This window comes from Cervus elaphus, chromosome 3 (genome assembly GCF_910594005.1).
Source record: "Cervus elaphus chromosome 3, mCerEla1.1, whole genome shotgun sequence".
Classification (NCBI taxonomy): domain Eukaryota; kingdom Metazoa; phylum Chordata; class Mammalia; order Artiodactyla; family Cervidae; genus Cervus; species Cervus elaphus.
In genome coordinates, this window is record NC_057817.1 from 30,666,423 (window position 1) to 30,692,577 (window position 26,155).

The 26,155-nt window shown below is 47.3% G+C and overlaps 2 protein-coding genes across 4 annotated transcripts in view; one reads left to right on the forward strand and one right to left on the reverse strand.

Moving 5' to 3' along the window:
* Window positions 1-504: 504 nt before the first annotated feature.
* Window positions 505-25,961, reverse strand: LOC122678521 (basic proline-rich protein-like). Its single transcript, XM_043879067.1, has 5 exons — window positions 25,891-25,961; window positions 25,577-25,812; window positions 25,351-25,508; window positions 879-1,031; window positions 505-687 (listed from the first exon to the last, which is right to left on the reverse strand). Exons 1-5 carry the CDS (start codon window positions 25,959-25,961, stop codon window positions 505-507), a joined length of 801 nt encoding a protein of 266 aa, XP_043735002.1.
* ADCY6 (adenylate cyclase 6) overlaps window positions 25,537-26,155 on the forward strand; it is a 54,925-nt gene continuing 54,306 nt past the window's right edge. For 2 of the 3 annotated variants that reach the window (XM_043885545.1, XM_043885553.1), the window contains exon 1: window positions 25,537-25,674. The gene's annotated coding sequence lies outside the window, so the exon portion shown is untranslated. The remainder of the gene's footprint in view (window positions 25,675-26,155) is intronic. The other variant, XM_043885526.1, reaches the window with a different exon arrangement.

Here is a 26,155-nt window from a genome sequence, read left to right on the forward strand (position 1 = left end):
CTACGATCCCTGTTCTCTGTTTATCTGGGGGACTGCCACTGTCCGTCCATCCACATAGCTCGCCTTTCTTCCCTGACCGCCCCCCACACCACCTTCTCTTCCTTAACGCTCTCCCCAGAAAAGGTAGGGATTCCGGAGCTCCCACCGCCGCAGGCAGAAGGGCAGAAGTAGCCGAAGGGCTGCCCGGACTCCGGAGCTTTAGGCGGAAGGTTCCGCTCCCTCCCGACACCTGCTCGGTGCGCTGGGAAGGAAAGGCGCCGCGGTCCCAGAGACGACTTCGACTTGTCCTCAGCAGAGGAAAAGATCGGACAGGAAGAATGCTTGTGTACGGCTCGCTAGCCCCAGCGTCCAGCGCTCCCTCTGGGTTCCGGGGAAGCTCCGTCCATCTACCCGTCCCAGGCCCAGACCCGGTGGCTCCTATGGGATCCAACTAGCGACAACCCAGCGGGGATGCTGGGCACCTGGGTCGTCTCTCCTCTCTCCCGGGTTCCGGGGCCAAGGGACTCAGCTCGCACAGGCGGAGAGCGAGGCGAGGCGGCTCCTCCCGGCCGGCTGCAGCGCCCCCTGGGCTCGCTCGCCCCGCGGTCGCGGTCGCACACGCCCTCCAGGTGGTGGCACCCGTCCGTCCGGGGGTCCGCCTGTCGGCCGGCAGGACTCCGGCCCTGCCAGCAGGAGGCGCTGCCCTGGCTAGAGCAGAGGCAGCGCGTTTCGGAGCCAGACCCTCGCCCGCCAGAAGACTAACAGGGCCCCCTCATCCGCTCTTCTTTCCAGGAACTGCGATCCCACCTCCAGACCCCTTTGGGATCTGCACTCTATCCCCTCCCCCGAGGGGCTTCTTTGAGGTCTTTGGCCCTTCTGGGTTCCTACGCTGCTCTTACCTCCATCCTGCTCTCCGGGGGCGCTCCTGCTGAGCCCGGCGGCGTCCTGGCCGGCCTGGGTAGCAGGGAGTACGGAGTCGTGGGACCAGTCCTCCGGTCAGTACCCGCTCCCGCCCGCTTCGGCGGGCACGTCAAATAGGACAAGCCCAAGTTCTGGCGGGGAAAGGGGGGAGCAGAGGTGTAGCCCCAGCCGGCTCTCTCCCTGAACCCTTGTGAGCGGATCAGCTTCTCATTGGTCCCTCCAAACCCCCAGTATCCCCAGACTGGACTCTTCTCTATACCAAAGACCGCGGATGGGGAGGGGGGCGCCTCCTACGCAGAGACAGATACACCCTGAAGCCCAGTGACCCGGCGTCTCCAACTTTCCTCTTGGCATCTGTTAGAACTCTTTCCTTTCGGATCCAGGGTATTCCACTCTCCTTCTTGGCCCTTCTTCTAACTCCTTTCCTTTGGGGAGTTCCCGACTCCCCCATCCTCCCATCCCATGGGGATCTTGGAAGACTTCTCCACGTTTCCCCTTTCAGCTTAGCCTGTCCTTGCCCCCATTCCGGAGGGAGTTAAACTGAGGGAGAATCGACTCTCCTCTTACCACCCCCCAGCTCCTCCTTATGCTTAACCTGCAAAGTACTTTGGGAGAGCACCTCCTCTGTCTGTGGTCTAGTCCCTGCATCCCCTCCCACCCACCTACCCCTCAGTTACTCAGCTTCAACTATTCAGAGGAGATAAAGAGGTTGCATGTGTGCTTTAAAATTGTGCTGTGGAGGTTTTTTATGGGTTTTGTTTTGTTTTGGCTCTAACAGAGGGAGCAGAAGCTTTGCTATCATTTGGCAATAAGACCTGGAGGGAGAGAGGCCCCTCCCTACACCCCTGCTGACCACAGCTAATGGACTAGCTCCTCTGGGCCTTGGGGCAGCTTAAGTTTCCATAGGAGACGGGGAGGGAGAGGGGGTGCTGGCCAAGGCAGGCAATTGTCCCTAGCTTCCCCTTCCCTCCCTCCTCTTCAAGAACCTACAGCCTCTCCATCCCTTCCTTCAAAATAGAAATATCAATGACTTCTCTCTGAGCCTATCAGAGGGAATGTAGGTGCACAGGGGCAGCTGTGCGCCCTTCAGTAGTTCTCATTTCCACTCCAGCTGCTGGAGCAGACACACCGATCTCTTCTGCTACTGAAAAAAGGTAGGACCCTCAGAGCTGGAGCTGGGAGCCCAGCCCCCAGCTCCCCAGAGCAGTCCTTTTCCAGCCCCCTCCATGTGAGATGACTGCCTAGAGGACCCACACAGTCTTCCTCCCCGCTTTACCTCCCTCAGTGCCCCCATCTCTGGCCCTGACCTCACAGTGTCTGACACCCTGCTCCGAGGGGCCTCAAAGCCTGGATGCACTCCTGTGAGCCATGCCTTAGGTTGGCCCCTTCCGGTCCCTAGCTCCAGCATCTGCCCCACCCCCTCCCGTCCCCCACCCTCCAGGGCTTCCCAGACAGCCTTCACCTCTTCTCCCTGGTGTCACCTCCTCTCTGACCTCTCAGGTTGTCAGGACCTCAGGATATTTGACAGGACTCTTCTAGCCCTTTTGGCTAGCCTTTGTGCAGACACCACCCTGCAGGGGGTGTTGCCCTACTGACTTAGAGCTAGATTTCAATCCCTGCTTACCTCCTCAGCAAGGCATAACTCGCATAACTGTACTTAGTGGCCCTAACATTTGAAAACCCATGTACCACAAAGGACAGAGAACAGAGATCACCATGTCTGTCCCTTTGTGTCTACCGAGAGCTTCTGAGAAAGCTCTGTGGGGGTGGGTAGTTTCCACAGGGAATCCCTGTTACCAACTCCAGATATTACTCTGGGGAAGTTCCTCTACCATCAAACCTCAATCCCTCTTGCTGCAATCTCTGTTTTCTTTTTCTGGGCTCTGCCTCTAGGCTCGTGGTGATATTTGATGCTTCTGGGCACTTTCAGGCTCCATCCTCTGACGCAGCATTTGCTATAAATATGTCTGAAGAGTTTCTTGCTGATAGTGCCCAGCAAGACTGCACCTTCCTTCCCACACAAGGCCTCTCTAGAGGGACTGGGCTCTCAGCTATGTCTCCAAGACCCAACTCTTGCCAGGTCTGAGGCAAGTGGTGTGGCTGCCCTGTGGATTTGGGGGTTCCTTTTCATCCCTGGGAAGAGGGGAAGATCAGAAGGCTGAGATGCTTAGCTCTCATTCTCTTTCTCCCTGGAGTCTGGCTCAGAGTAGGTGGCACATAGTAGGTGTTTGACATATGTTTATTTTAGTCTTAGTTTCCATTGAATGTGACTGGTGATTCCCGTTCCACAAGATGGATTGGAGAGAGAACAAGGCTGGGCACAGGAGGGAAATTCTAGTGCTGCCGCAGGTGGAGGAAGGGGTATGAGAGGCAGGATCCCTAGGGTGGCCTGGGGAAGAGGATGCTGGCCTAGACTTTACCTCCTTCTCTCCTTCACTCTTGCCAAACTCTTAACACTTCCAGACACTGAATTACAGCACCACCCAAGGGACCAGGTCAAGTCCTTCCTCCACCCTCACATATTTGCAAGCTTTCTAAACATCAGAGGTTGGGTGGGGAAGCTGGGGTTGGAAAGAGATGCAATGGAGGTGGAGAATCCCTGAGAGAAGTGCTGAGGCCTAAGTGGGGGCAGGATTCCCCAAGTGGAGGCAGTGGAAGCATCCCAGGCCTTCCAAAAGCTGGGACAGAGGGAACTTGGGCATCCTTTAGGAAAGTGGGGCTGCTGATGAGAGGCTAAAGTGGCCTCAAGAAGGCTCATGGCAATGGGAATAAGGCCAACCCTGATGTACATACAGCTGGAGTGAGAGAGCTGAGACTTGGGTCCGTCCTTTCTGCACCACTGGGCTTACTGCAGGTCCTCGGCTCCTTTATCTCTCACAGGACACCTGACCGCCACCCAGATCAGTCCTCCCTCTAAAATAAGAATTAGTGGGAGAGGTGTCTGTGGTGGGGCTGGAGGCTGGGTACTCTTCTACTTGCTTACTGTAACTCTCTTACCCACCTGTGACTCCCACCACTGTCAACTCAGAATCTGAGCTGTGGTAGCCATCTCCAGCTCAGAATGAGGGCCTGGTGCCCTCAGCCTCCCTGGGAATGAATTATCGAAGAGAATGTGGTGCTAGCTGCTTAGGCGGCTGCCCCCTGGGGCCTGCCATTGCCTCTCACTCCACTTCTCACGGCTCCTTCACCAGCTGTGAGGAAGATGAGGTCTGGGTGCCTGGGATGGGACAGGACTTAGGAGATATTAAGGAAAGGCTGGAACTTTGTAGGGATGGGGAAGTGCTGATACAGGCCTTGGGGAGAAACCTTCTGGGGAGGAGGGCAGAGGACTGGTGAAGAGTTGTGGCCCCTCATCGCGGATCACGACGGGGGTGCTCACCCTGGAGCTGGGATGGGAAACGAGCCTGCAAGCCCCTTGACTTGAGGGGCTGCATTGGCGAGGGGTGGACTCCTACATGCCTTTCTGAATAACATAGAGCCAGGAGTCTGGATCCTTCTTTGAGTCAGCATCAGGTCACTAGGGCTCTGTACAGAGCTCTCTGTTCCCCCGTGCCACCCCCACCCCCTGGAAATAAGGCCCTATCGAGATTGCGGGAGAACCACAGAGCGGCTGGAAGTGGGTGCTGGTTTACGGTTGACAGGGAGGAGGGCAACAGTCGAGGGTCAAGGTTCTAGGTAGGCCCTTGGTGGAAAGAACACAGGATGTGGAGTCCGAAAATCAGCAGGCAAGTCCTAATTCTATCACTCACTAGTTAAGCCGAGTCACTCGGAAACAGTTTTCTTACTTTTAAAAGGGGCAAGAGCAGTGCTTGCTCAAGAGATTCTGTGAGAATTCAGCAGGAATATTTGTGTTTCATAACATGTAAATTCCTATGGAAAAGTTAGTAGTTATAAACAGGGAAGCAGCACATAGTGAGAGAACCTGTCCAGAGTCATGATCGGGGCTGCCACGCATGCCCTGTGACTGACCCCTCATCTTTCCACTTCTGTGGTTACAGCACTTTTCAAAAGGCCACACTCAGTGCTTGGATCTGGATTTAGGCCTAGATCTTCAGAGTCTATCTCCTGGGTTCTTTCCATTACACCATGTGGGCTGGACCCTCTGATCCACTCTGACCTTCCACCCGTGCTCAGCACAGGGGACTTCCCCAAAAAGTCCCCCACACCCCGATGCCACAGCGGTGAGTACTTCATTCCTTTGTCTCATGTGTGGCCACACCCCTCTCTCCTTCAGGAATAACACAGTACATTTCTTAGCTTTCCCCTGAGGCAGCATAAATGATATTATCAAGCATTTGGAATGTAGTTTAAAAATAACTTTTTATCATTACAGAAGTAGTGATTATGTATTGGAGAAAGGAAATACAGGCAAGCAACAAGATGAGACAAATCAAAACACGGTATTCTCACCACCCTGTTATTTCTACCATTAATGCTTTTGGTGTAATCCTTCTGGATATTTTTTCCTTAAAATTAAAAAAATTGGGATATAACTCAGTTGTATATAGCGTACTGATTTAAATGTACAATTGGGTAAATTTTTTGCATATACGTACCTATACATCAATGTCTGTGTAACCACATCCATGTCAAGGTCTGTGACATCCTCATTCAAGAGCTGTCCTTGTACCCCTTCATGGTCAGGATCCAGCCTCTTGTGGTGATGGCTACTTAGGCTCTTATCACCCCCCATGGATTAGGTTTGCCTGTTCTTGAACGTCACATAAAAAGGATTGTGCAAAAAAAAAAAAAAAAAAGGATTGTGCAGTGTGTACTCTCTCATATCTGGTGTCTTTCCCACAATATTACATTTTTGAGATTCATCTCTGTTGCATTTATCAACAACTTAAAAAAATGTCATGTGGGATTCTATTGTTAGAATACACTATAATTTATTTTTCCATCCTCCTGTTGATGAACACTTAGGATGTTTCCAATTTTGTGTATACTGAATAAAATTACTATGAACATTCTTGAACATGTGTCTTTTGGTTAGACACATGAACTCATTTCTCTTGGAGGTATATAACAAGAAATGGAATCGCTGAGTTATAGGCTAGGATGTATCTTTTTTTTTTTTTTCATGTACACACACACACACAGAGAAATGAATGTTTTTTTAACCTGCTTATCTTCATCCAATGTTCTCCACAGTTCCATTTTATTAATTTTCATTTTATCTAATCCCAGTCAACATTCAGATCTCTCAGTTGGCCCCAAAATGTCTTCTATAGCTGATGTGCCCTAATCAGTATCCCATCAAGAATTCACACACTGCATCCTGCAACACCTCACCTTGGGTCCTCGCTGGTTGGTGGCTGGAGACATGAGTTCCTTGTCACGTAGACCTCTACATAGGACTCTACACACATAGCAGCTGCTGAGAGAGAGAGAGAGGAGGTGTGGTCTTTTTGGAACCTAATCTTGGGAGTGGCTTTTCATCTTTCTTGCTGCATTTTATTCCTTAAAAGCAAGTGACTAGATCCAACCCACACTCAGAGGGTGGCGATTAAACAAGGACTTGGATACCAGAAAGTAGGGATCATGGGGAGCCATTTCAGAGCTGATGGGAAGATATGTAATAATTTAAAGGGAACTTTAAGCTGAAACTCCAATACTTTGGGCACCTCATGTGAAATGACTCATTGGAAAAGACCCTGATGCTGGGAGGGATTGGGGGCAGGAGGAGAAGGGGACGACAGAGGATGAGATGGCTGGATGGCATCACCAACTCGATGGGCATGGGTTTGGGTAGATTCCTGGAGTTGGTGATGGACAGGGAGGCCTGGTGTGCTGCGATTCATGGGGTCGCAAAGAGTCGGACAAAACTGAGCGACTGAACTGAATGTATACATAAGGACTTCCCTGATAGCTCTGTTGGTAAAGAATCCTCCTGTTCGATTCCTGGGTCGGGAAGATCTGCTAGAGAAGGGATGGGCTACCCACTCCAGTATTCTTGGGCTTCCCTTGTGGCTCAGCTGGTAAAGAATCCGCCTGCAATGTGGGAGACCTGGGTTTGATTCCTGGGTTGGGAAGATCCCCTGGAGAAGGGAAAGGCTACCCACTCTAGTATTCTGGCCTAGAGAATTCCATAGACAGTATAGTTCATGGGGTTGCAATGAGTTGGACACGACTGAGTGATATATATATGTCTACAATTCACTTAATGTATATATGATACACACACACACATATATATAGACCAATACTTCTATCTACATTTTATGAGTAAGAAGACAGCCTCCTTTTTCAATCTATTTAAAGGAGGTCCCTCCACTCACAGACTTAGAGAACAAACTTACAGTTACCAGGGAGGAAGATGGGAAAAATGGGGGGGGTGGAGTGCAGGGGTAGTTAGGGAGTTTGAGATCAACATGTTCACACTGCTGCATTTTTTTTTTTTTCCACACTGCTGCATTTTAAATGGATAACTAACAAGGGCCTACTGTATAGCACAGGGAACTCTGCTCAATGTTATGTGGCAGCCTGGATGGGAGGGGAGTTTGAGGAAGAATGGATACATGTATATGTATGGCTGTCCACTTGAAACTATCACTGCATTCTTAATCAGCTATGTGTGTCTGTGGTCCGTTGATCAGTCGTGTTTGACTCTTTGCGAACCTATGGGCTATATATAGCCCATCAGGCTCCTCTGTCCATGGGATTTTCTCAGCAAGAATACTGGAGTGGGTTGCCATTTATTCCTCCAGGGGATCTTCCTGATACTCCAATATAAAATAAAAAGTTAAAAAAAAAAGTAGGTCCCTCCAGTTACCTTTTATTATAATTACCTTTTATGGTAAGTTCTCACAACACCCTTAAAAAATAATTTTTAGAGCAGTTTTAAGTTCACAGAAAAATTGAGGGGAAAGTAAATTTCCCATTAACCTTCCCCCTACACATGCACAGCTTCTCCCATTGTTAATATCCCTGACCAGAGTAGTACAGTGTGATTTTGTTAAAATCAATAGAGGCTGATTTTGACACATCCTTATTACCCAAAAGTCCCTAGTTTACATTAGGGTTCACTCTTGGTGTTATACATTTTATGTTTCTTTAAAAAATTTATTTATTCTTTAATTGAAGGATAATTGCCCTATAGAACTTTGTTGGTTTCTACCAAACATCAACATGAATCAGCCATACGTTCTATGGGTTTTGACATGTATCATGGAATATGCTCACTATTAGAGCATCCTACTAGAATAGTTTCAGTTCAGTTCAGTCGCTCAGTCACGTCTGACTCTTTGCGACCCCACGAACCGCAGCACGCCAGGCCTCCCTGTCCATCATCAACTCCTGGAGTCCACCCAAACCCATGTCCATTGAGTCGGTGATGCCATCCAACCATCTCTTTCTCCGTCATCCCCTTCTCCTCCTGCCCGCAGTCTTTCCCAGCATCAGGGTTTTTTCAAATGAGTCAGCTCTTCACACCAGGTGGCCAAAGTATTGGAGCTTCGGCTTCAACATCAGTCTTTCCAATGAACACCCAGGACTGATCTCCTTTAAGATGGACTGGTTGGATCTCCTTGCAGTCCAAGGGACTCTCAAGAGTCTTCTCCAACACCATAGTTCAAAAGCATCAATTCTTCAGTGCTCAGCTTTCTTTATAGTCCAACTCTCACATCCATACATGACCACTGGAAAAACCATAACCTTGACTAGACGGACCTTTGTTGACAAAGTAATGTCTCTGCTTTTTAATATGCTGTCTAGGTTGGTAATAACTTTCCTTCCAAGGAGTAAGCGTCTTTTAATTTCATGGCTGCAATCACCATCTGCAGTGATTTTGGAGCCCAGAAAAATAAAGTCAGCCACTGTTTCCACTGTTTCCCCATCTATTTGCCATGAAGTGATGGGACTGGATGCCATGATCATAGTTTTCTGAATGTTGAGCTTTAAGCCAACTTTTTCACTCTCCTTATTCACTTTCATCAAGAAGCCCTTCACTGCCCTTAAAATCCTTTGTGCTCTGCCTATTCATTCCTCTCTCTCCCCAAACCTTGGCAACCACTGATCTTTTTACAGTTTCCATAGTTTTACCATTGCTAGAAGCTCATATAGTATTTGTTTTGTTGTTAGCAACTATAGTACAGTTGATAAGTTGTGTCCCCAGGGACTGCAGCATGCCAGGCTTCCCTGCCCTTCACAATCTCCTGGAGTTTGCTCAAACTCATGTCCATTTAGTCGGTGATGCTATCCAACCATCTCATCCTCTGCCGGCTCCTTTATCTTCCTGTGCTCAACCTTTCTCATCTCATTGGGTTTTTTCCAGTGAGTCAGCTCTTCAAGTCAGGTGGCCCATGAATTGGAGTTTCACCTTAGGTGTCAGTCATTCTAGTGAATATTCAGTGTTGATTTCCTTTAGGATTGACAGATTTGATCCAATTGCTGTCCAAGGGACTCTCAAGAATCTTCTCCAGCACCATAGTTCAAAAGCACCAATACTTTGGCATTCAGTCTTCTTTATGGTCCAAATCTCATACCCATACATGACTACTAGAAAAACCATAGCTTTGACTATATGGACCTTTGTCAGCAGAGTGATGTCTCTGCTTTTTAATATGCTATCTAGGTTTGTCATAGCTTTCTTTCCAAGGAATAAGCATCTTTTGATTTCATGGCTACAGTCACTGTCTGCAGTGATTTTGGAGCCCAAGAAAAAAATCTGTCACTGCTTCCACTTTCCCCCCTTCTATTTGCTATGAAGTGATGAGACTGGATGCCATGCTTTTAGTTTTTTGAATGTTGAGTTTCAAGCCAGCTTTTTCACTCTCCTCTTTCACCTTCATCAAGAGGCTCTTTAGTTCCTCTTTGCTTTCTGACATTAGAGTGGTATCATCTGAGTGTCTAAGGTTGTTGACATTTTTCCTGGCAATCTTGATTCCAGCTTCTGATTCATCCAGGCTGGCATTTTGCATGATGTACTCTGCATATAAGTGAAATAAGCAAGGTGACAATATACAGCCCTGACGTACTCCTTTCCCAATTTGGAACCAGTTCATTTTTCTGTCTGGTTATAACTGTTGCTTCTTGACCTGCATACAGGTTTCTCAGGAGACAAGTAAGATGGTCTAGTATTTCCATCTCTGTAAGAATTTTCCAGTTGTGATCCACACAGTCAAAGGCTTTAGCGTAGTCAATGAAGCAAAAGTAGATGTTTTTATGGAATTCCTTTGCTTTCTCTATGATCCAATGAATGTTGGCAATTTGATCTCTGGTTCCTCTGCCTTTTCTAAATCCAGTTTGTACATCTGAAAGTTCTCAGTTCAAGCATTACCTTGCTAGCATGTGAAATGAGGATGGTTGTTTGATAGTTTGAACATACTTTGGCATTGTCCTTCTTTGGGATTGAAATGAAAACTGACCTTTTCCAGTCCTGTGGCCACTGCTGAGTTTTCCAAATTTGCTGACATATTGAGTGCAAAACTTTGACAGCATCATCTTTTAGGATTTTAAATAACTCAGCTGTAATTCCATCACTTCTACTAGCTTTCTTTGTAATAACACTTCCTAGGGCCCACTTGACTTCACCCTCCGGGATGTCTGGCTCTAGGTGAGTGACCACATCATCATGGCTATCCAGGTTATTAAGACCTTTTATGTATAGTTCTTCTGTGTACTCTTGCCACTGCTTCTTAATCTCTTCTGCTTCTCTTAGGATCTTACCGTTTCTGTCCTTTATCATGCCCATCCTTGCCTGAAGTGTTCCCTTGATATCTCCAATTTTCTTGAAGAGGTTGCTAGTCTTTCCCATTCTATTGTTTTCCTCTATTGCTTTGCACTGTTCACTTAAGAAGGTTTTTTTTCATCTCTCCTTGCTCTTCTCTGGAACACTGTATTCAGTTGGGTATATCTTTCCCCTTCCCCCTTGCCTTTTGCTTCTCTTCTTTTCCTAGCTATTTGTAAAGCCTCCTCAGAAAACCACTTTGCCCTGTTGCATTCTTTTTCTTTGGGACAGTTTTGGTCACCACCTCCTGTACAGTGTTACAAACTTCCTTCCATAGTTCTTCAGGCACTCTGTCTACCAGATCTAATCCCTTGAATCTATTCATCACCTCTACTGTATAATTATAAGGGATTTGATTTAGGTCATACACGAACGGCCTAGTGGTTTTCCCAACTTTCTTCAATGTAAGTCTGAATTTTGCAATAAGGAGCTCATGATCTGAGCCACAGTCAGCTCCTGGCCTTGTTTTTGCTAACTGTGTAGAGCTTCTCCATCTTCAGCTGCAAAGAATATAATCAATCTGATTTCAATATTGACCATCTGGTGGTGTCCATGTGTAGAGTTATCTCTTGTGTTGTTGGAAGAGCGTGTTTGCTATGACCAGGATGTTCTGTAGACAACTCTGTTAGCCTTTGCCCTGTTTCATTTTGTACTTCAAGACCAAACTTCCTATTATCCCAGGTATGTCTTGACTTCCTATTTTTTAAAAAGAGATCATAGTTGTTTTGTTTCTTAATATTTATTTATTTGGCACTGGGTCTTAGTTGCTGCATGTGGGATTCCAGTCCCTGACCAGAGATAGAACCCAGGCCCCCTGCATTGGGAGCACAGAGTCCTAGCCACTGAACCACCAGGGAACTCCTTGACTTCCTACTTTTGCATTCCAATTCCCTATGATGAAAAGGACTTCTCTTTTTGGTGTTAGTTCTAGAAGGTCTTGTACATCTTCATGGAACTGTTCAACTTCAGCTACTTCAACATTTGTGGTTGGGGCATAGACTTGGATTACTGTGATGTTGAATGCTTTGGAATGCCTTGGAAACCATCAGAGATCATCTCTTGTTTTTGAGATTGTACCCAAGTACTGCATTTCAGACTCTTTCATTGTCTATGAGGGCTACTCCACTCTTCTAAGGTATTCTTGTCCATAGTAGTAGATATGATGGTCATCTGAATTAAATTCGCCCATTCCTGTTCATTTTAGTTCACCGATTCCTAAGATGTTGATGTTCCATCTTGCATCTCCTGCTTGACCATGTCCAATTTACCTTGATTCATGGACCTAATATTCCAGGTTCCTATGCAATACTGTTCTTTATAGCATTGGACTTTACTTTCAGCACCAGATATATCCACAACTGAGCATCGTTTCTGCTTTGGCCCAGCCATTTCACTCTTTTTGGAGCTGCTAGTAATTGACTTCCACTCTTCCTCAGTAGCATATTGGATGCCTTCTGACCTGGGAAACTCATCTTCTATATCATATCTTTTTGCCTTTTCATATTGTTCATGGGGCTCTTGAGGCAAGAATACTGGAGTGGTTTGCCTTTCTCCTCTCCAGTTCTATAGTATATTCATACAATATGTAGCTAGACTGTGCAGTATACTTTTCATGATATATAGTTTTCTATTTCATTTGCCTGTTTGTTTATTATCTGCCTCCCTGAACTCGAATGCAAGTAGTATGAGGCCAGGAACCTTGTCAACCTTTTTTTCCTCCCATTATATCTCAGTACCTAGAATTGTGCCTGCTACCTAGTAGCATCTCACACGCTAAAAAGTAATGCTCAAAATTCTCTAAGCCAGGCTTCACCAGTACATGAACTGAGAACTTCCAGATGTTCAAGCTAGATTTAGAAAAGGCAGAGGAATCAGAGATCAAATTGCCAACATCCGTTGGATCATTGAAAAAGCAAGAGAGTTCCAGAAAAACATCTACTTCTGCTTTATTGACTATGCCAAAGCCTTTGATTGTGTGGATCACAACAAACTGTGGAAAATTCTTCAAGAGATGAGAATACCAGACTACCTGACCCACCTCCTGAGAAATCTGTTTGCAGGTCAAGAAGAAACCGCTAGAACCAGACGTGGAACAATGGATTGGTTCCAAACTGGGAAAGGAGTATGTTAAGGCTGTATATTGTCACCCTGCTTATTTAACTTATATGCAGAGTACATCATGAGAAGTGCCAGGCTGGATGAAGCACAAGCTGGAATCAAGATTGCCAGGAGAAATATCAATAACCTCAGATATGCAGATGACACTACCCTTATGGCAGAAAGTGAAGAAGAACTAAAGAGCCTCTTGATGAAAGAGGAGAGTGAAAAAGTTGGCTTAAAGCTCAGCATTCGGAAAACTAAGATCATGGCATCTGGTCCCATCACTTCATGGCAAATAGATGGGGAAACAATGGAAACAGTGACAGACTTCATTTTCTTGGACTCCAAAATCACTGCAGATGGTGACTGCAGCCATGAACTAAAAGATGCTTGCCCTTTGGAAGAAAAACTATGACAAATCAAGACAGCATTTTAAAAAGCAGAGACATTGCTTTGCCAACAAAGGTCAATTTAGTCAAAGCTATGGTTTTCCAGTAGTCATGTATGGATGTGAGAGTTGGACCATAAAGTAAGCTGAGCACCAAAGAATTGATGCTTTTGAACTGGGTGTTGGAGAAGACTCCCGAGAGTCCCTTGAACCTCAAGGAGATCAAACCAGTCAATCCTAAAGGAAATCAGTCCTGAATATTCATTGGTAGAACTGATACTGAAGCTGAAGCTCCAATACTTTGGCCACCTGATGAGGAGAACTGACTCATTGGAAAAGACCCTGATGCTAGAAAGATTGAAGGCAGGAGGAGAAGGGGATGAGATGGTTGGATGGCATCACCGACTCAATGGACATGAGTTTGAGCAAGCTCCAGGAGTAGGTGACGGACAGGGAAGCCTGGCGTGCTGCAGTCCATGGGGTCACAAAGAGTCGGACATGACTTGAGTGACTGAACTGAACTGAACCTAGTAGGCAATTAATGAATGTTTGCTGAAAGGATGAATATGTTTTACAGTTTGTCCATGTCACATTCTGATTGGAATCCAGGTCTTCCTGACTTCACAGCCCAGATGGATGGGTGTTCATTACACCACATGCGTGCATGCTCATTCATGTCTGACTCTTTGTGATCCCCTGGACTGTAGCCCGCCAGGCTCCTCTGTCCGTAGGATTCTCCAGGCAAGAATACTGGAGTTGCCATTTCTTCCCCCAGGGGATCTTCCCAACACAGAGATTGAACCTGCATTTCCTGCAGTTCCTGCATTGGTAGGCAGATTGTTTACCACTCAGCCACCTGGGAATCCCTCATTACACCTCACTGGGAAAGAAAAAAGAGATGGGAGAGAGAAGGGGATGGGCAGAAGGAGTGAAGGCAAGAAAGGAAGAGGATAGGAGGCAAATAGCTTTTCTTTAAGCACACTTAGCCAAGGGAGCCTCTGAAAAGCTCTCCTTTCCCTGAGAGCCCTGCCCCAGCAACAATCCTTGTCCTGGTTCTTCCTGACATGGTGGACAGAGGCTCACATTTGTTTTAAGCAAACAAAACTTTACCTAGTATTAGGGGAGAATAGAAGGAAAACAAACATGAAACAAAAAAAAAAAGAAGAAACTGCGTGAAACATAAAACAATCCAAGATAGCCTGAAGTGAAAGTTTCCTTTCTGGGACTTTCCTGGTGGTCCAGTGACTAAGACTGTGTTCCCAATGCAGGGGCCCTGAATTCAATCCCTGGTCGGGGAACTAGACCACATATGCTGCAAGCTAAGAGTTCACATGCCTCTGCAACAAAGACTGAAGATCCCAAGTGCTGCAACTAAGACCCGGCACAGCCAAACAACAACAACAACAAATATATATATATATATATATATATATATATATATATATATTTTTTTTTTTTTTCTTTTTTAAAGAAATTTCCCATTCTCACTACAGCTGGCTTTATCCTTGGATATCCAGGCTTGGCTCCTTTATAGATCTTGCCCCCCAGATAATTGCTACCCAATTTCAAAGTTTCTTTCTTTCTCTCTCTCTCTTTTTTTTAAATGACTTTGCAGTCACCTTGTATGCCTTCTGGGTTTCCCTGCCTCCCAGCTTGTAGCCTGTTTGCGTTGGTTGGTGGATGTGAGGACATGGTAAGATGTCCTAAGCATGAAAAAGATTATAATGATCCCTGGGCAGTGAAAAACAATTCAACCCTCAAGAAATTCAACTGCAAAAAATTTAAGAGGTTTAACAAAATTCTGAAAGTTTCCATGACAAATTTGATGTGTGGGGGAAAATATCAAATATAAAATTATTTCTAAATAAATATTTTCCAGTTTCGTGTTTTGCTGACAGCTAGACCTCGGCATGTCTACTGAGTAAACAGTCACTGTTAAATCCCCAAAACCCCACCTTGGTGGGAGGGAAATGTGAAATTTAGGGGAATTATAGTATATTGCGCCTTTCCTTATTTGGAGTATTTTTCTGAATTGGCATTTCCCCAAAAGTTTGTCTTGAAAATTTCTAAACCTTTCTGTAGATTTAAAGTTGCAAGAATTATATGACTATATATGCCTTTCACTTAGATTCACTGGTTGTTAGAGTTTTCCCACATTTGCTGTGTAGACATGTGTTTTTGCTGAACCATTTCAGTTAGTTCCAGTTATCAGCTTCATTCCTAAATACTTCATCATGTATTTGCCAAGAACAGAGACATTCCTACATAAGCACAAAACATTATCACATTCGGGAAATTTAACATTGTTACAATATTATCTACTATATAGTCTGTTGCAAATACCCCCAATGGTCCCAACAATTTTCTTATGATTAAAAAAACAAACAATAAACCAAAACTGGCACCCCCCCAAACCCCCGGGATCCAATCAAGCATCATGCATTACATCTAATTATATCTCTCTGGTTTCCTTAAAACTATAAGATTTCCCTGCTCTATTTTTCTCTTGCATAACATTGATATTTTTGAATGGTGCAGGCCAATTATTTTAGAAATATACCTCAATTTGTCTCCTTGGGATCAGATTCAGTTTAAACATTTTTGGTAGGAATACGACAAGTGACTTTGTGTCTTTCCCAGTGCATCCTATGGGGGACAAGTGATGTCAGCTTGTCCCATTTTTGGTGACATTAAATCTGATCACCTGGTTGGACTTCCTTGGTGGCTCAGTGGTAAAGAATCCATCTGCCAATGCAGGGGACACAGGTTCCATCTGTGGTCCAGGAAGATTCCACATGCCGCAGAGCAACAAAGCCCACACACCACAACTGCAAAGGCCACACTCTAGAGCTGGTTAGCCACAACTACAGAGCCCACATGCCTAGAGCCCGTGTTCCACAACAAGAGAAGCCACCCCAATGAGAAGCCCATGTACTACCACCAAGAGTAGACCCCACTTGCTGCAACTAGAGAAAGCCCGTGCAAGGCAATGAAGACCTAGAGCAGCCAAAAATAAATAAAATTACATAAAAATGTAGTCATCTGGTTAATGTGGCATTCATGGCATTTTTCTTAATTAGGGAGGATGTAACCTCAGAGAGGAAGAGAGGGGTGAGGAGAGCTGGGGGGAAGAGTGAGAAGACCAGAGAGGAGAGGAAAGGAAGGGCTATGGTTGGTCATCATTTTTCCTGGGGCCAAAACTGCACAAAGTGAAGTGTGCTTCCTGCTCCCTGCAGCGGAGCCTTGGAGCCAGCCTGCGCCAAGGCAGCAGCAACTCAGTGACTTTCTCTTCTCCCTTCTCTTCCCTGATGCCCAGGTCCTGAACTGAGGGCTGAGATGCACCTGGGTCAAAACCAAGTTCAAAGAGAATCCTTGTCTTAAGTGTCTGCCACCCACATCTACAGAGTGATAACTGATTCCTAGGCACTGGTTCTCCATTCTGGGTTTTCTCTAGGATCCTTTCTCTTGATCTTGATCTGACCTGAATAACTAAACACAATACAGAGGGGGAAATGCCATATGTGAAACACCAATTATTTTTTTTTATGACAATATCTATAAGCCAATGACAATCATCTCCACCCCACATCCTTCTATTCAGGGTGGATGGAAGAATTTAGTGAGGTTATATCTATCTATCTATGTATATTTATGTATTTATGGGGGTTCCCAGGTGGCCCTAGCAGGGAACAACCTGCCTGCCAATGCAGAAGACCCAGGAGATGCCGGTTTGATCCCTGGGTTTGGAAGATCCCCTGGAGGAGGGCATGGCAACCGACTCCAGTATTCTTGCCTGCAGAATCCCACGGACAGAGGAGCCTGGCAGGCTGCAGTCCATAGGGTTGCAAAGAGTCAAACATGACTGAAATGACTTAGCACACAGCACACACACACATATATTTACAGCCTTATACACAACCCTCTGAGGCTTATGAGATGAGGAATTCTGATATTTATTAAATATTGTTCCTTTTAGTCCCACTCCCATCTTGAACACATATATAAAGCTGACTTTCTAGACCATTTTTGGCAAGAGCAAAAGCAACTTTTTCCATGGCAACTACTCAGCCAGGGAGATTGGGAAGCAATGGGAGAATGGCCTTATTATTTTCTCCTTACTACTCTAAAATATTTTAAACAAAAGTGTGGGCATCATAACATTCTACCACTAAAAATTTCAGTAATAGTTCTCAAAAAGAACATTTTCTCATAGCATTGAAGTTACATTATCCCTCAACACAATTAAAAATAATTCTATGTGAGACCCAGTACATCAAGCTTCCTCATTTGTAACAAAGGTCGATTGGGAGGAGTTTGGGTTGAGGAGGGACTTGACAAGCCCTCAAGAAGGAAGTGGGATTCTGGGGCTTCCCTGACGGTCCAGTGATTAGGACTCTGAACTTTCACTGCCTCAGGCCAGGGTTCAGTCCCTGGTTGGGGAATTAAGATCCTGCAAGTTGTGGGGCATGGAACACACCCTCCCCACCCCACCCCCCACCCCCCAAAAGAAGGAAGTGTGATTCTGAACAAGGCCTAGAATGAAAACCAAAAGCTACCTCACTGTGGCAGGCTGACTCCAAGCTGGCCCCAAAGGATCCCTGTCTTCTGGTATCCACTCCTCTGGCATAAGGACCAGCCTCATGACTTGCTTCTAGTTCACAGAACATAGCAAAGGGATGAAATGGCATTTCTTTGATTAGGCTACAGGAGCCTGTGACTTCCATCTTGCTAGCAGACTCTCTCCCTCCGGTTTTGATGAAGTAAGCTGCCATGCTGGAGAGATACATGTAGCAAAGAGCTGAGACCCTCAGTCCAACACCCTTCAGGAACTGTCAACAACCACCTGAACTTGGAATTAGATTCTTCCTCATTCAAGCCTCAGATGAGACTGACACCGTGATTACAGCTCAGAGCACACAACTAAGCCATGCCCTGAGTCCTGATCTACAGAAACTGAGAGTAAACATGTTTAAGGTGTTAAATGTGTGGTAGTTAGTTAGGCAGCAATAGATAACTAATACACTCATTTAGTAAAACAGCCTTGAAAAAAGAATTCACTTTCGTCCCTTTTTACCAAAGAGGAACCTAGAGCTGAAAGAGGCTGGATCAAATGTCCAATCAATGTTATCAGTCATCTTCTTGGTTGTAAAAGCAGAAATGGATTCCGACTAATGTGAACAGAAGAGATATTTTTTGGAAGGTTACTGGAAGGTCAGGGACTAACTTGAATTTCCCTGGTGGCTGATGATAAAAAATCTGCCTGTTACGCAGGAGACCTGGGTTCGATCCCTGGGTTGGGAAGATCCCCTGGAGAAGGGAATGGCAACCCATTCCAGTATTCTTGTCTGGGAAATCCCATGGATAGAGGAGCCTGGGGGGCCCGTCCATGGGGTCCTAAAAGAATTGGACATGACTGAGCGACTAACAACAGGGAATAGCTTGCTCATAGAATTGATGGAAAGGTCAGAGTACCAAGCTTAAAAAACAGGCAGGAACAAAGGGAAATTACTTCCCAGGTGGCTCAGTGCTAAAGAGCCAATGCAGAAGATGCAGGTTGATCCCTAGGTTGGGAAGATTCCCTGGAGGAGGAAATGGCAACCTGCTGTAATAGTCTTGCCTGGAAAATTCCATGGACAGAGGAGCCTAGCGGGCTTCAGCCCATGGAGTCATAGAGTCAGACATGACTGATACTGCACGCACGTGCGCACACACACATAACCATGGAAGAGTCTGATTCCCATAGTGTCCCCCGCCCTGCCCCAGCACGGATTGTAGATTGTATGGTGAAAAACTGGAGAGGCTAACTGTGGGCTGCAGTGTCAGGAATGTGCCACCAGAGGGCACACAAGACTCAGAAATCAAAGGGAGCAGGAGGGCTTGGGGGCAGTAGAGCCGGGTGGTAGAGAGAAGTTTGGCTTGACTGGGGCTCTGGTGTGTTCTGGCTGTAGGGACTCAGAGAAGCAGGAGCTCGGTTGTGGGCACCATCTGGTTTCTCTTGTCCTCATGGCCCCGTCTGCCCCATCTCCCCATTGTTGGAGCTTTGGGCTCTCTCAGTCTTTGCTCTGAGATCTTGGGAGGACTTTGGACTCATTTTTTATGGCATCAATTCTCCAATTGTAAACACTCCCCCCACCCCCATCCCATTAACCCCAGCTCAGCATTGGAGTATAGTGCAGGGGTGAGGTGAGGGTGTGTCCATGGCCCCGAAAATGGGACAGGGCCCGGTGCCGGTAGTAGCTTGCCCAACCTAGAGCTTGATATGGTGGTGGGGCGGGAGAGGGTAGATTTGTCTCCTCTGGACTGTAACTTCCAACACCTAGCACAGTGTCTGGCATACAGTGGCTGCTCAATACACATATGTCAGTTTGGGATTATTATTTGATGTGGATCAACCATGCAGAGGGAACCAAGACAGGTCATTAGGGTACTCCAACTCCAAACCTTTCACTTCTCAGTAGCCCACTATTATCACCATCCTTGTCTAAGACACTGCTGTTTTCCACCTGAACCACTATAATAGCTTCCTAAGTGGTTTCCCTTGCATCTCTTGATCCCTTGATTTATTCCTCATCTAGCAGCCAACATGATCTTTTAAAACCATAAATCAGATCATGCCGCTTCTGAGCTTAACATATTCCAAAGGCTTCTCATTACACTTTGAATGAAATCCAAGCTCCTCACCCTGGCCTCCGAGCTTTTGCACTAGCTAGGGCATGCCTCCCTCTCTGACCTCATCTTTACTCTCTTCCTCCAGCACACTGGGCTTCAACCTCGTTGACTTGCTTTCTGTTTCTTGAACCCAGTGAGCTTGCTCTTGCCTCCGGACTTTTACATTAGTTGTCCCCTCTGCCTGGATGCTCTTTACTCATATTTTTTGCACGGCTGATTCCCTGTTGTTCAAGTCTCCATGAAAACATTACTTGCTCAGAGAGGAAGCTACTTCCTATCTGTCCCTGCCTTTTTTTTTTTAATATTTATTTTTGGCTGTATCAGGTCTTAGTTGCAGCACTGGGGACCTTTCAGTGAATTGCGTGGACTCTCTAGGGCTCAGTAGTTGCAAAGCATGAGCTTAGTTGCCCTGAGGCATGTGGGATCTTAGTTCCCCACCAGGGATCAAACTTGGGTTCTCTGCGTTGCAAGGTGGATTCTTAACCACTGGACCACCAGGGAAGTCCCTGTCCCCATTTCTAATGGCTATCATCGCACCTATCACCATCAACGTATCTTCTCATCTATTCATTTGTTTCTTGCCTCCTCCCACTAGAAGGAAAGCTCCATGAGAATAAGGACCCAGTCTGCTGAGACTGTAGCCCCAGAACCTATGAACAGAACAGTACCCGGCCTTAGTAAGCACTTGATAAATATTTGTGGGAAGAATGAATGAATGAACAAATGATGGGGAGCTAAGGAATGAGGAAGTTTGTATCCATCTTGGGTTGACAGTTAATCATTCCATTCCCATAGGTGGTAGTGCATGTGGGACTGGTGGCAGCCAAGGGCTCCTCTAACCTGGGACATAGTGGAAGCCAAGAGTCTCTGGGGTGGTGATGGTGGCAGTAGCCACGTTCCAGTGGGTAGTGGACAGGGGATATACGAATGTGGGTTGTCTTGACACATCTTTCTTACTTTCCAGAAATGAAATACACAGAAATCTGATCTTGAAGAGAGAAAAGCCAGGGAATGGTTGTTTGCCCTGTAAAGGAATCCTCGCCTTGTAAAAGGGAGTAGGCAGAGGCTCGCTTAACAGTTTCCCAAACAAGCCAGGGAAAGCTCAGGGGACCCAAGCTCTTCCATTAGTTATGTTCCAGGGTGCTTTCAACACTGGGTATTTATAGCATTGTCCAGATACACTTACAGTGATATGGAACTTGTATTTACATATGATGCACTTTTCTCATAGGAATTTCCTTTTTGTCTGAAAATGAGGGGTTGAGAGTATATCACTCTGTGACTGTGGTCTGTATTAGAAAAAACCACAGTCATTGACATTAAGCTAGACTTGGACAATAGAAACAGTTCATGCCAGCTGCCTCTCTCTTTTTAATTCTCTTTGTTAGGGTTAAAACTTTCCAACTGATTCCCGACTGGTTTTATTTTCCACCCTGGGATAAGAAGGTCTTTTCTGAATATTTCACTTATTGTAGTGGTTCTCAAACCAGGCTTAGCAGAGCTGGTGTTCCCTCAGCTGGATCAAGGTGTTCTGCCATGAAAATTGAGTAATAGCCGTTGTGTTCTGGCTCAAGGACTAAAAATTAATAGAATTTTCTCAATTTTAAAGTTTCTCCAATTTTTTTTTCTAAAACATTGGTGCCTGTGATTCTAGAATCTATTAGATCTGGCAAAGCACATTATGTATTTTAATATATTAATATTTCATCATGGTCTGCTAAGAGTACCATTTCTTCCAGGGGCTCAGGATTAAGTCTGAGAACCACCGTCTCAAAAATTCCATGTTTGCTATGCAAGCTCTTTTAAATAGCCTTGGTGCATTTCAGACGGAGGTGATTTGACTTAAAAATGTCCCACATGTGCAACCTTCTCTCACTGAGGGGCTGGTGGAAGGCCCAGACTCTAACCCATGATCTAATCTGGAGTCCCTGGTCCTCTGCAGTCAGTCACTAGCAGCAGGTCTCACTCTTCTGGGGTCAGGAAGCTACAGATCAGGGGCCCACTGTCCTTACCCTTCAATGCATTCCCCACAGCCAAAGGCGAGAAAAATGTTGCCACCTGCCAGCAGAAGAATGTGGTGCTTCTGAGGGAACATAGAGAAGGATGAGAACAACTCATGTCTATAATCTTGGGTTGGCTAAAAGTTCATTTGGGTTTTTCCTTAAGATCGTATGGAAAACCCCAAACAAACTTTTGGGCCAACCCAGTGAAGCTGAGTAGAAAGGGAAAGGACCCGGGGTCAGGGGCTCTGTGTTCTGGTCCTCCTTCTGTCACCAATCAGCTGTGTGATCATTTGTTGCTGTTGTTGTTCAGTCCCTAAGTTGGGTCTGACTCTTTGTGACCCGATGGACTGCAGCACGCCAGCCTTCCCTGTCCTTCACTATCTCCCAGAGCTTGCTCAAACTCATGTCCTTTGAGTCAGTGATGCTATTTAACTCTCATCCTCTGCCACCCACTTCTCTTCCTGCCCTCAATCTTTCCCAGCATCAGGGTCCTTTCCAATGAGTTGGCTCTTTGCATCAGATGGTCAATATGTTGGAGCTTTAGCATCAGTCCTTCCAATGAATAGTCAGAGTTGATTTCCTGTAGGATTGACTGGTTTGATCTCCTTGCAGTCCAAGAACTCTCAAGAGTCTTCTCCAGCACCAGAATTTGGAAGCATCAATTCTTTGGCACTCAGTCTTCTTTATGGTCCAACTGTCACATCTTTATACAACTACTGAAAAACCATCGTGCTGTGCTAAATCACTTCAGTCGTGTCCAATTCTTTGTGACCTATGGACTGTAGCCCTCCAGGCTCCTCTGTCCATAGAATTCTCCAGGCAAGAATACTGGAGTGAGTTGCCATGCCCTCCTCCAGGGGATCTTCCCAACCCAGGAATTGAACCTGTGTCTTTTATGTCTCCTGCATTGACAGGCAGGTTCTTTACCACAAGTGCCACCTGGGAAGCCCATAGCTTTGACTATATGGACCTTTGTCAGCAAAGTGATATCTCTGCTTTTTAATATGCTGTCTAGGTTTGGGTGATCATAGGGAAGTCAATTCCCATCTCAGGGGCTGGGTTTTCCAGAGTCAGTAGAGGACAGTGGTGACACACACAGACTCTGAAGCCAAGCAGCCCGTGTTCAGAATCTGGACCTACCTCTCTTTGACCCTGGGATTAGTGAACCTCTCTGTGCCTCATTTTTCATGGGAAAAGTGAGGTACATCCTCATTCCAAGGTGAGGATAGTAATAACATCATGAACTTAATTATGAAGATTAAATGAATTATTTTAAGTCAAGGGCTTAGACTACTCAGTGCACAGCAAATGATATAAATGTGCTTGCTATTTTGTTTTTGGAAAGTATAGCAGCTGAATTACATAAAGATTTCTTCCTGCTCTAATAGTGTATAGATTAACATTTTTAATTATTAAATATTCCCCACATGCCTAGCACTAGCTCATGTTTCCTATCTGTGAAGTAAAGGGCTGGAATCATTTTTATGGCCCTGATAGCGCTAGAAACAGATCCTCTGTGTAAGGGGCTGATAATAGGGATCAAAGAAACATGCTGGTGACAGCCTTGCCCTTGGGGAACCGGAAAAGGACTTTAGGAGGCCAGACTGACATAGCAGCTTTACAGGAGGGTAGAGGAGGCCAGAGATGTACCCCTAGCATATTTCTTCAGCTTACTTGGTTGGTGTCCCCCAAATTTTCTTTTCCATTCCAAAATAAAATGAAGGATAAAGCCTTCCATTCTGAAATATAAAATTTCATAACACACACATTTCTTTCCCTCAATGTCTTTTGTATTTCCCCAATACTGTCCATAAACATATTATTCTAAGAGATAAGTGGCAGATACTAGATTCAGATCAGAGAGGAAATTTTGACAGTGCAGAACACTGGCTACTTGAAGGGAGAAGTCAGGCAGAAAGGCCCCAAAGGTCAAATTACAGGCCAGGCCTGAACCACTGAGACTCATACATTTTAACCAACATTTTTCTAGCTTATCCTGAAAATTCTGTAAGAAAAGACAAGACAGATGGTTTTATCTCTATTTCATAGATGAGGCACCAAGAGAGTAAGTGATGATTAACCCCAGATGAAGAGTTTGCAATTATATATGCCTGATAAGTGACTGAAAGAGGCTTTTCTTCTCCTTTTTTTTTCTTCTTTTTTAAAAAATATTTATTTGGTTGCACCAGGTCTTAGTTGTGGCATGTGGGATCTAGTTCGCTGACCAGGGTGGAACCCAGGCCGCCTGCAATTTGGGAGCGCGGAGTCTCAGCCACTGGACCGTCAGGGAAGCCCCTTGAAAGGGATTTTCTTAATTCTTCGCCTCTCTTTCTGGCCTCCGGCTCTGTCCTGGGCAGTGGAATCCTAGTAGGAGTTTGGCAAGGACAAGAGTTGGGTCCTGAAGCACAGTGCAAGGGAGGGCGGGAGGGCTGGGTCTGAAGAGCCGCTTCAGATATCTAGGCTGGGACCTCGGGTGGGGAAGGCGCTACCAAAGGAAGGAGGAACTACGGGTCTGGTTGAGGACCATGCGAGCCGCTCCAGGGGAAGGCTGACAAGCCGCCCTCTCCTCAGCTCGGGTGGACTGGCACCCCTCTAAAGTCAGAATCGCCTACATCCTGGGTGAGTTCACCCACCCTCTTCTCCTTTCCGGCGACACCGTCTTTCTAACCCTCAAAGGGTTAAAGTGGTTTCCACGTGATTTCCCCATCACCCAGGTTACTTGGGCTGCAGCTCCGGGCTTGAAAACGTGGGAAATAAATAAGAGTCTCAAACAATTTCTCAGTACCTTAGCAATGCACCCTCTCTCCACCCCCACCCCCACTCCACAGAGAAGCACAGCCCTTTGGGTAAAAAGTGTGTGTGTGTGTGTGTGTGTGTGTGTGAAAGGTGCAGGTGTGTGTGTGTGTGTGTCTACATATGGGCAGGTCCTGGAGAGCGGCTTCCCAGGGAGAGTGGGGCCACGTGGTGAGTGCCCCTTCCCTCAGTCCCCCTGGGGCTCTGGGTGCAGGAGATTCACGTGGGGCCAATGCTCCGGAGGGAGGAGGAAGAGGAAAAAAGTGATGTGTGGGGAAGCAGGCCGCACACACCTGGCGCCTTGTGGAATGAAATCTTTATTAATTATTAAACCGAGTTCCCTCGGGAGCGAGCAGAGCCGTGGCAGGCGGGGCGGGAATGGCGGGGTGGAGGCTGGGGTAGGGAGGAGGGGTGAGGAGTGGGTGCTGGGCACCCGTTCAGTCCCAGGGTACCCCGACAGGGAGGCAGCTGACCCTCTGGGCGCGGGGCGAGGGCGGGAGGGGGGTCGGGTAATCGCTGCCAGAGAGTGGGTTTCCCCTGCGCGTGGGGGGACCCCGGGAGTGAGGGTGGGAAGAGAATGCTAGAGGAGGCAGCCCGGGGGTGGAGGGAAGTGGGGAGAAGGCCGACCGGCCGGCTCCTCCCCGGGGTCTTGATCCCAGAACAGTAGCCGCCTGTTTTCCCAAGACTGGGGGAGGGAGCGGCCGGAGGAGAGGAGGGGGCGTGCGGAGGGAGGGTTTCCATTCTTCTTCGGTCTCGCTCGCCCCTACCCCGTTCCTCCGAAGGGAGTCGGGCCGCTCGGCCGGGCGTCCGGGGTGGTGGTGGGGGGGAGGGGGTGCCCAGACAAAAGGAGCTTGTGCCTTTAAGGCGGGGAGTCCGGGAGCCGGCGGGGAGGGGACTTCTGGATCCGGGGTAGAGGGCGGCTGCGCTGGACAACAAGGGAGGGGGCGCGGGCTCGGCGGACTGCGGACGGCGGGCGGCACGGCCGGGACGCACGGGCGCCGAGCGGGACCGCGGGACTGCCGGCCGGCCGGCCGGAGCCCGCGGGGACGGCGGGGCGGGGGCCCCGGGGAGGCGCCGACCCCGGCCGGCAGGTGAGACCGCGCTGAGGAGCGTCGCGGGAGGCGGCGGCGCCCGGCTCTTGGGTCTCGGCGCGGCGGTGGGCGGACTCCCGCGCGGCCCCCCGAGAGTTCTGTGGTCGCGCAGGAGCGGCGAGCACCGGGCCGTCGGGACTGGCGGAGGGGAAGTCCGGGAGGGGATGGATGGGGGACGGTGGACTCAGGTCCCGGGCTGCAGGCTCCCACCCTCACCCCTCGCCGGGCGCTTCTCTTTCTCCACCCGGAGCGAGTTCCCGGCCGGCGGGGAAGATGGGGAGAGGCATGTACGGGGGGGAGGGGCTGCCCTGAGGTTTTTGCAGCCGGGCTGTGGGTGCGTCTCCGAGTTTGAGGTAGAGTGTGGTTGTGCCTGGGAGGGAGGGGTGCCCTCTGCCTGCAATCACCCCCTTCACCCCAGACCTTGGGAACAGAAAGGGTTGGTGTGCTGGCCGGCTGTTAGGGCAGAATTTATTCAGAACAG

What these genes read in the sequence shown, in the direction of transcription:
- LOC122678521 (XM_043879067.1), bottom strand. Translation starts at nt 25,961, where the DNA reads ATGCCTCTCCCCATCTTCCCCGCCGGCCGGGAACTCGCTCCGGGTGGA. An exon ending in CGCGGTCCCGCTCGGCGCCC is followed by an intron (nt 25,509 to 25,576) that starts GTGCGTCCCGGC and finishes CTTGTTGTCCAG; the next exon opens with CGCAGCCGCCCTCTACCCCG. An exon ending in ACTCCCTTCGGAGGAACGGG is followed by an intron (nt 1,032 to 25,350) that starts GTAGGGGCGAGC and finishes TTTCCCCGCCAG; the next exon opens with AACTTGGGCTTGTCCTATTT.